The sequence below is a fragment of the Camellia sinensis genome, chromosome 3 (genome assembly GCF_055761805.1).
Source record: "Camellia sinensis isolate YWXY chromosome 3, ASM5576180v1, whole genome shotgun sequence".
Lineage (NCBI taxonomy): Eukaryota > Viridiplantae > Streptophyta > Magnoliopsida > Ericales > Theaceae > Camellia > Camellia sinensis.
Window position 1 is genome coordinate 219,716,697 of NC_138963.1, and position 10,531 is coordinate 219,727,227.

Consider the following 10,531-nt stretch of genomic DNA (forward strand, 5'->3'; position numbering starts at 1 on the left):
ATTATGTTAAAAATGTGTACTTATTACATTTTTTCAAAGGGTGATGCCATGAAAGGAACTGTATGCTATGAGGAATATGATTACTTCAAAGAACATTTAATTGAAGGAAAAATATATTGTTTTAGAGGAGTTCATGTTATATTGGTTGATGAGAAATTCAAGTTAGTGTCATATTATTATAAGATGTCTTTTACTAATGATACAACAATTGTGCACATACTTGATCATGATAATAATATACCACTTCAGTGGTATTTCATTAAGAAATTATCAGACATTGGCCAATTTTTCATCAAGATGTTCAATTAATAGATACGTTACTTTTGCCAAATGATACGTATCTAGATTATATACTTACATAGTTTATTACCAATACAAAAATTTAAACTATCAAAACAATAAACATGCCAATGCTAAAACATGCATATATGATTGGCTTGGTTGTTAGTATAACTGAAGGTCAAGGTATTGTAAATCGTGATAATTACAAGAGAGATATTCTACTACTTGATACAAGGTATGATACCATAACATATTTCTATGTCTTTACCAAATTTGAATACTCTACGAATTATATTATTTTTCCTAATCTCAACTTTTTTTTAATTGTAAAAATAGTTTCACATTAGTAAGATTAACTCTATTGGATGCGTTTGCAACAACTGATGGCATGCAACTATATCATACTCTAAAAAATGATAATGTTTTGTTTGCCACTAGATTAATAGTTAAAGATTATCATGGTAAGATTACTTTTCATTCACTTTTATAATATCTACATGCATATATAAATATTGATATTAATAAATTATCTTTTCTCAACTTCTAGGTCCATGTCTCGCTACATGCAAATACAGCAAGTTATATATTAATCATTCATTCCGTTATACAAATCATATTCGAGTGTGGTATGTTATGACTGTATAATATTAACCAATTATATATGACAATATAATTCTCACAATTATATATATATTGACATGTTTATCTAGGTTTGCTATAAATCCTATATCACAAAAGTTAGTATTTCGGAATCGAAAAAATGGATTCTCAATTTCACAGTCATTGATAATATAAATGCCAAAAAAATTTGAATACATGATTTTGCACTCATGCCAAAGGTAAGAATTGTTATCATCCCAATTAATTAAAGTTAAACGATATATATATAAATTTGTTTAAAGAGAGATTAATTTATGTTTTTTCAAATATTTTGTAGGTTTCATATTTCGAATACTTAAGTACATCGAACAAATTGATGTTGACAACCTTTGGATTGATTTGCACAAAACCTGCTATCAAAAAGTTGAATATCATTACGGTCACATTGTTTGTCGCCACTGCCTACATGATGATATTGATATTATAGCGAGGTAATTTTCTTTCGGTAAATAATTGCTATGTATAATAATAATTCAAACTTAACAAGTGTTTTAATGTTTTATTAAGTACAATATTTTCATTTAACAAGTGCCCTTTTTTTTTTTTTATTAGATACAATGTTAACATTGTGGTCAAAGACAGTACTGGTTCAATAAATCTCATTGTTCAAGATAAACGGGCAGAGTTTATTTTGCGATGTCAACCATCATATTTGAAGAATATGAGATTAAAGGTAGGAAATTATAAAATTTATTATAAATAACTTATTCTTTCATTTTCAAACACGAAGTTATAATTCCAAAATTTTATAGGATAATGACGTTAGAATAATTAAAGATTATATTGCGTCATGCCAAGACCGTGCCTATGCATTTATCATACCAGTACCAACAATGCCACGTTAACTAGATTGTGCACCGTGCATGACCTTTGTTTTAAATATAGCTTGGTCTGAAGAATGTCTATACCTTTCAGAAGGTAAAAAATATATGTAAGTATAATATTTTTACTTTATAACATTTTATAAATACATAATATATGTGTTGTTCATTAATTATAATACTAACTATCATGTTAACAATGTAAGAATGCTGATGGAAGGCCCACAACAATTTAGATTTTAGTTATACTTTATTTATTTATTCAGTGAATTTCAAACAAATGTAATACATTTTTATTTTTATTACTTTAATTATACAATGTCAACATTTTCGTTTAAAATTACATATATTTTATGTAACAATTTAAAAATATGTTTGACATAACTATAAATAGTTTTTTTTTTAAAATTCAATTTCGTGCATAGCACAGGTGTGTTTGACATAACTATAAATAGTTTTTTTAAATTCAATCCCGTGCGTAGCACGGGTGATATGCTAGTTATATTTTAAAGCAAAATAACCATAATAGACATAAAACACACCCATAATATTATATGAAAATATTCCCTATACACATCTTTTAAAAACAAAAAAATCTCAGTGCACATCTTTTAATAAAATAAAATAAAAAACTAAACCCTAATTCCTTTATTTTAGACCAAAAAAAAAAACAAATGGAAACAAAGTAGATTAGGAGATTTTTATGATTTTTTTTCTTTCTTCTTAGTATTAGTTTTCTAGTTAACCAAACAGATTAAGATCACATATTTATACATCCAACCAAAAATATAAGCATTATAAAATAATTAAAAATTGTTGGTTGTGTGGAGGAATTTTCATTACATATTAAACTCTTTAAAAAAAATAAAAATAAAAAAAAAAAAAAACCTTTTTAATTGGCTAAATCTAACATTTTACAATAAACTCTTATGAACTTGACCCTAGAAACCAAACCTTAACTAAGAAGAAGCTGATGAAGCAAAATCCAACATTTTCATTATATATGAACTACCATTGGGGAAAATATATTGCAGACCTAAATTAGCTAAATCTAACATTTTCATTATATATGAACTACCAAATCGTTACCATGATGAAGCAAAAATACAAATTGAACATCTTAATAGCGAAGACCCAGATGAGATTTTATTCAATTAATCAACTTGCAAATAGAAATACTAGGGCTTGTTTTGAAAATAAAAAGATTGGTTTGATGATAGAGGTTAATGAAGATAATGGAGATGGAATTTTTTTGGGTTTAAAGTTACTTTTTGTTAGAATTTCAATTTCCTCTTGATGAGAATTTACTCTTGATTATAGATCTATGATGATTGAGGTAGTGTGTACAAAATATGAGTTAAGGGTATGATTGAAATATTTAATATGTGAAATGAAAACAATAACTAATATTCAAATTACGAAGTTTGTGCACTAAAATAAGTAAGTGTGTTGAAATAAAATTTCTCAATCTTTGAGCAATAAAAATTTGAAATTAAACTTTTGACCTGAACACCCTTAAAATAGTTGAGAGTTATCATAATTAACCCAATTTTTTACCCAAGGCAATTTCTATGTCTCAATTTTATCTTATTTTTCTCAAATTTATCTTGTTTTCATTCCCAAATCTATCTATAGCAAGTCTCAATAATTCTCTTTTTCCCTCCAATCTCACCCATAATACAAATAACTTATCTTTTTCCTTTTTTTCAAATTCAAAATTTTCTAAGATTTTCAATATATAAATTATTTTTTAGTCAAAGTTATTCTTAAATTCTTCTTAATGTTATCAATTTTTTTCCCAAACCACAAAATTATTTTGATATCAAGTAACGAAAGATGAGACAATCATACATTAATCTGCTTCGCATACAAAGTACAAAGACAACGGTCCATTTTAACTTCTAATAAAAGAAAAATGCAGCTGCCAAAAATTCTAGTGGTTATGTTTTTAAAGCTATCTATGATTTGACACTCCTGCATCGTCACGAGTGAGCCTACATGCAGTATGCAGTGATTCTCCCTTAATGAAGACTGGAAAAACAGAAAAATACTCCGTCCTGACATGAGAAAACCGACTCAATTCTTTCAAACAATCTCTCTACAACTCATCCTTGAAACCAGAATCGGAGTCATCATCAGCTTCATCAGCCTTGGAATCAGAAGCTGCTGCTGCTTCTTCCTTTGTCTCAGATTCAGCCTCGGGTTCTTCCACATCATCTTCCTCCTCAACAGCTGTATCGGGACTGATGTTTAGACTAGCCTTCACTGAGTCGTAGATACGGGAAGCAAAGTCCTTCGGGTCATTATTAACGAAGCCACTCTCCATCAGTGCTGTTTGGTACATGAGCTGTGCTGTCTGCTTTACACTTGCATCCTGAAAAGCAAATAAATCAACCATTAATCATTATATATGGGATAAGGTTTTTCAGCAGAGCAATCACAGCTGCTATTGAGAACTCTTTAATGATCCATAGGGCTGCAAATGCAAATGAAATGAGCTGCTTGTGGACTCAAGCTCGGCTCCAATGGTTTGACCAATTCAATCATCAGTCCTCTACCCAAGTCAGTAAGTCACCAGCAAAAACTTCCATTATATAGAAGTTCACAGTCAACGCGAGCCTCTAAATTAGAGTTTTTGCTCCCCCATTAACAAAATACTCATACTAGGCAAATCTATTCCCCCAAGGCCTCCCCCTTAACAACACTCATTATTCAAAAGCTTTTGTTCCCCTCTAAACAATATTCATAGTAGGTTTCTATATGGGCCTAAAACCTCTAAATTTTAGGTTGCATTCAAATATACACAGCATATGTGAAAACAAATTCAAATGTAAGTACCTCAGGGTCCTTTACAACTCTCTCCCGAAGCTCCTTGATAATTGGATGCCTTGGGTTGATCTCGAGCACCCTCTTGCCTCGCATATACGCCTGCTTGTTGGCATCGGATAGAGTTTGTGATTGCATAATCCTCTCCATATTTGCACTCCAGCCATATTTTGATGTCACAACCACACAAGGGGTGTCAGCAAGACGGTTGCTTAGCTTCACATCATCCACATTCTCAACAGCAAGAGCACCCTTCCACCATTTGGTCAACTCCTTGAATGACTCCTTCAATTCCTTGTCTTTGGAATCCTTACCCAGCTTTAGGCCCTCCTTGGACACATTCTGGAACTTGTACTCTTCATAATCCATCAGGTATTGCATCAGGTACTCATCCACAGGATCCGTGAAGTAAATAACCTGAAATACATTATCCCAGACAATGAAAATGAAAAGGCAAAATATTAATTAACAATAAAGAAAAACAGTACCCCAAAAAATTAAATAGACAAAATTCCAAAGATCTCCAAGAAGCTAAAACGTCATAAAATGCAACAATACCTCGTAATTTTTCTTGGTAAGCCTCTCAAGGAATGGAGATTTCTCCAATTGCTCCTTGGTGGTTCCTGTAATGTAAAAGACATCCTTCTGCCCCTTTTTCATCCTTGAAATGTACTGGTCTAGTGAAGTTAATTTGCCACCAGACTTCGTACTGTAAACAGGAACACACGAAATAAAACATTCACAAGTTACATTCCAATGGCCAGCCTTGTATAAATAAATAACTAAGCAACTTCCAGGACTTCATAGAAAAAGTTAAATACCTCTCAAATCTGAGAAGTTTTGCCAAGCGATTTCTGTTAGTCGCATCCTCAATAATACCAAGTTTAATTGACTTGCCAAACTCATTCCAGAACTTTGTATATTGACCTTTCTTCTCATCGTCGTCACCGGATTCCTCAATATCTGCAGCATGATTGATAATTGCAGTTAGGCAAGGGAAAAAAAACCACAACAATAACAAATGATCAAGTTATATCATTTTAATTAAGGTAAGCAACTTGCTCACACAGCTAATAGAATTGATAGATACACAGCATTCCTTCAGGTTATTCTAAAAGAAGGTTCTACCTTTCTTGTTTTTGTCAGTTTCATCAGGATCCTCTTCAGCAATCCTGCGGATCATATCAAGGGCCTTCCGGATTAGTTTCTTCTTGATTGTTTTCAAGCTGCTGTGTTGTTGAAGCATTTCTCGTGAGACATTCAGGGGTAAGGTGTCAGAATCAACAAGTCCCTAGTCAAAACAACAATATTATTAACCACAAGCCAAAGGCACAGTATATAGTATAGCGTACAAGAAAACAATTTTGCAAAATATCTTAATTACCTTCAAGAAGTTTAGATACTTGGGCAAAAGCTCATCAAATTCATCTGAGATGAAGACCCGTCTGACGTACAACTTCAAATTTGATTTATTCGCGTTATAGTAGCTTTCATACAAATCATGAGGAGCCTTTGGAGGCACAAATAGTACAGCCTTAAACTCTACATCTCCTTCAGCAGTAAAGTGACTCCATGCTAGGGGCTTCTCATCACTCAAGTCCTGTTGGGGGGAAAAAAGGCTCAGAATAAATAAAAAGAGAACATGTGAAAGTTTCTAAGTTTCTCCATCATTTTTAAATTTCCTCCAACATGGGATGTGAAAACTTTACCTTGGCTAAAGAATGGTAGAATTTCGTGTACTCTTCATCTGTCACCTCCTTTGGATTCCGTAACCATATAGCTTTCACATCATTCAAAAGCTCCCATTCAGAAGTTGTTTCCTTGACTTTTTTAGTCTTCGGTTTTTTATCACCTTCTTCGTCTTCCTCTTTCTCTTCATCTTCCTTTTCTTCCTCGGAACTGCTTTCAGCTGTTATCAATATTGGAGATGAAGATGAGAAAACCAGCCCTAAGTTATAATACCATATGTAATCTTGACTAAAAATATTTCAAAACTAGATAAATCGTGCATACATGTTTCCTCTTCATCATTTGATTCATCTTCATCTGCAGGAACCTCCACATCAACCTCTTTAGTTGCCCAGAGGTATATGGGAAAGTTGATGAACTCGGAATACCTCTTCACCAATTCCTATAATCACAGAGATCCATGGCAAAGATATTAAAAGCCTTGATAACAAAATAATAGGAATCACCTATGGTTTTCTTCCACTCATGTTTTCTAGTAACAACTTAGAGCCACCTACAGGTCCACAACCAATTGATCATATAAACTCTAATAACCAACCAGTTCCAACGCAATTCACAGCATAATAACAGTCTTCCATTCCAAGGATAAATTAAGCTAATTTTATGCAGAAAAGTTTTAAGCCGATGGATAAACTGTTTAGAAACCAATTCATCACGACTAGTGCATCAAGAAAATTGTTTTCACTTTAAATAGATTTGAACATTCATGCTCTGCAATGATTTATTGGACATAGAGATGTGAACAATGGGCTGAGCCATATCACACACTCTCAAAACACAATGAGATCGGGGGACAATACTGGGAGAAAATGCAAGATTCCAGTAGCTGGTGACACACTAATTGAAGTCATGGAACCAGGGTATGACAGTTTATCCCATGAATGAGACATAAACCTAAGGTCCAGCCAAGGACCACTAACAATGAAAATTCACACAGTTGATAAACTAGTAAAGAATAGAAAGCCCGGTTGCCCTTGCTCAAATAAGTAGTTATGCAAGCTGAATTTAGAGATAGATGTAGTAACAAAAACAGACAGGATAGGTTTCATTTGTGTACCTAATGCGATCCCTGTGACATATACAAGAAGATTATACCACTGCAGTGCTGCAAGTGGGCTGCAGCAACCATGGCAGTGCTGTCCATGCTGATAAAAAAAGAATGTTGCCTTCGTTGTTCTTTTATTAGTGCTTTAGAAACATGCCTTCAAGCCATGCTTTTGACTCAAAACTCTAAAAACAATCTAGGTTTGGAAAATAAGCTTAAGGCAAATGCTAACAAGTGCCCCTATATATTGTTTAATATTGCGATTAGTGCAAAAAGTACATTGGAAAAAGTAAAAAGGGTAAAAAGTATTTAAAAATAAGTGAAAAGTGTTATAAAGTGTATTGGGTTCTACATTTATTTTGTCTTTTTCTTGTTCTAGGGCACTTGTTCGCAACGTGCTTAAATTTGATAAACAATATATAAAATGCTTGTACTTGGAAAATAAGTTTTTTAAGAACATAATTTTTGATTTTTTTTTTTATATATATAAAATATGTTTGGGGGGGGGGGGGGGGGGGGGGGGGGGGGTTGAGGGAGAGGTGTTTGTAGGTTTCAAGAGCTCAACTTATAAAAATGTAGAATAAGGTTCTCCTACAATCCAATAGTCTCCTGAGGTAATATGTTGACCAATAAAATAACCATACAAAATTATTGAGAGCATGTCCAGTTTACCAACCTTTAGTTTGCTCTCCTCCAGATATTCTCCAGCTTCTTCTCTGAGATGCAATCTGATTTCAGTTCCACGGCCAAGTGGTTCATTCCACGTATCCTCAGAAATTGCAAATGCCCCATCAGCCTTTGATTCCCAAACATACCTGAAAGCCAGCAAATTAGATACATCCACAGTTACATTTGTTAAATTTTCGACTGTAAGAACTACTACTCAAGTTCACTAGAAAAAGGATATGAATTCAGAGGCATACTGTTTATCTTCATTATGTTTGCTGATGACTTCAACGTAGTCAGCAACAAGATAAACAGAGTAGAACCCAACACCAAACTGCCCAATGAGATTAAGGTCTCCGCTTGTCTGCATTTTCTCCACAAAAGCTGTATAATAAATTCAATTACAGACCATTAATTATTAACTCCCCACAAGGAAGAAGTTCACATTGCACCAGTAAAACACTAAGCCTTATTGATAAAATAAAATAAAATACCTGAAGTTCCAGATTTAGCTATTGTTCCCAAGTTCTTGATCAAATCCTCCTTTGTCATACCTATACCTCGATCACGAATGGATATGATCTTTTTTTCTTTGTTTAATTTAATCTGCATTTATCATATTATAAGCTTCAAAAAAGAGTCACTTTATAAATCTTCTTTCTTTGTTTAATTTAATATGCATCTATCACATTGTAGGCTTAAAGAATAAGTTATAGTCTCTCTTTTTTCGGGCTATGTGTGTGCGTCATGCTGGTTGGGTGATTGGTGTAAGCAAGTCATACTGTACAGTCTTTACATGAAACAATTTCAACCAACTGTATTTCTTAAGAAACAAAAGTTTCACATTCTCAGTGAGAATTGATACCACAAATACCATAGTCAAAGCATAAATCACTAACCTGAATGTCAAGCTTAGCATTATCACCTTCACCCAAGATCTCCTTATCTGTGAGTGACAGGAACCTAATCTTATCCAGTGCCTGAATTGAAACAGGTTAACAATTAAATCCAATACCACAAATAGTCTTAATAAATTTAATAACCAGTGAAATTTACGAGCAAAAATATACTTACATCAGAAGCATTGGAGATTAACTCCCTCAAGAAAATATCTTTATTGCTGTAAAGTGAGTTGATAATAATGTCCATAAGCCGAGACACCTCAGCCTGAAATTCAAACTTCTCTGCATTACTGCGGAGTGATCTCTTCGACATCGACTCAGCTTCCCTGAACAACATAGTTACAAAACACGTTACAAGTTCCAAGTCAAGCTAATAAGAACAGTATATACAAGAAATTCAACACACAATTTACAAACCTCTTAGCCACATCAGAATCGGTAGATAAACCATTTGGAACAGCACCGATCTTCTCTTCAACCTTCGGTGGATTTACCAGTTCATCGGAATCATCTTCTGCATTCGCATGTAACTTCCTACCTGGAGATGCAAAGACCAGAACAAGGTCGATTCACAGTAAGAAACACAAGAAATACGAAGTAATTTCTTCGCAATATGCAAGATCCGTAGAACACAAAGCGAGATCCACACTATACAGTACACACACACTCTGGAATTCTCTCTCTCGCTCTCTCTTCGAGAAGATTCATTAATGGCGAAAGAAGAAACCCTAACGTACCTTGATCTGGAAGAAGAGAGAGAAGACAAAGGAGCAACAGAACGGAAGGGATCGTCCACTTCCTCATCGTTGAAAAACTTGAGCTATGAGTGATGAATCGTCTTCACGGATTGGCCTCTCGACTACTCTGCGATCTGGATTTCCATTTCTCATTCAATTTATACTCAGAACTTGGGCTCTGATCTATCGTGTCCATTGTCCACGGTGCCAAACACTCCTGATTGGCCCGGTATAGCCAGCGTGGATGATCTAACGGTGGATTTGTCTTGTGATAAAACGTGGCGGTGTTTTATTGGTTGGTGTTGCCTCATTGGACGTGGAGAGGCCAATTTTATAGACGACTGCAGAGGACGACTTGAAAGACCGAGAAATACTTCGGTGCGGTCAGTTAGATACTATTCTAACTAATCAAAAACTTTGATTTGACGTAATTGAGATATTAACGAGGGTTTGTTGTTCTAAGATCAATATTCATTGGATGTTCCGGTACGCAATTGAAGCTGCATCAACATTGGATTCGGACTCGCTAAAACCCTTTTTTTCATTTAGGGGTGGACTTAAACCCCTAATTCACGCTCAACAATTTTCATTTTCTCCCCAATTTTAGAAATGCCCTTAAATGGTAATCACTCTATTTGGTTTTTATTCACCCAAAAAACTCTATTTGGTTTTGATTTCTTAAAAAAAATAATAATAATAATTGTATTTTCATATTTTTTTTATAAATTAAACTAATTTTTATTACCTTTTTAATTTCCTCAATTTACATACATATAAAAAATAAATTGTTTGTGATTTTTTTATAAAAAAAAATCATTAAATACAAAAAAAATTCAAAAATTT

General features: G+C 33.4%; 1 protein-coding gene across 1 annotated transcript; it reads right to left on the reverse strand.

Annotated features, from left to right (window-relative positions):
- Nucleotides 1-3,590: 3,590 nt before the first annotated feature.
- SHD (Chaperone protein htpG family protein) lies at nt 3,591-10,014 on the reverse strand. The gene is made up of 15 exons (XM_028265006.2): nt 9,689-10,014; nt 9,369-9,489; nt 9,124-9,277; nt 8,949-9,029; nt 8,544-8,655; nt 8,307-8,433; nt 8,060-8,198; nt 6,603-6,720; nt 6,299-6,498; nt 5,974-6,189; nt 5,718-5,880; nt 5,411-5,552; nt 5,148-5,298; nt 4,602-5,006; nt 3,591-4,137 (listed from the first exon to the last, which is right to left on the reverse strand). The coding sequence occupies exons 1-15, from the start codon at nt 9,753-9,755 to the stop codon at nt 3,862-3,864; spliced, it is 2,472 nt and encodes an 823-aa protein (XP_028120807.2). The 5' UTR covers nt 9,756-10,014; the 3' UTR covers nt 3,591-3,861.
- Nucleotides 10,015-10,531: the final 517 nt, after the last annotated feature.

Excerpts from the sequence above, each read along its gene's own strand:
- SHD (XM_028265006.2), bottom strand. The coding sequence starts at position 9,755 with ATGAGGAAGTGGACGATCCCTTCCGTTCTGTTGCTCCTTTGTCTTCTC. Across the intron at positions 9,490-9,688 it reads CTCTCTTCTTCCAGATCAAG|GTAGGAAGTTACATGCGAAT; the intron begins GTACGTTAGGGT and ends TTGCATCTCCAG. Across the intron at positions 6,499-6,602 it reads AAATGATGAAGAGGAAACAT|CTGAAAGCAGTTCCGAGGAA; the intron begins GTATGCACGATT and ends TATTGATAACAG.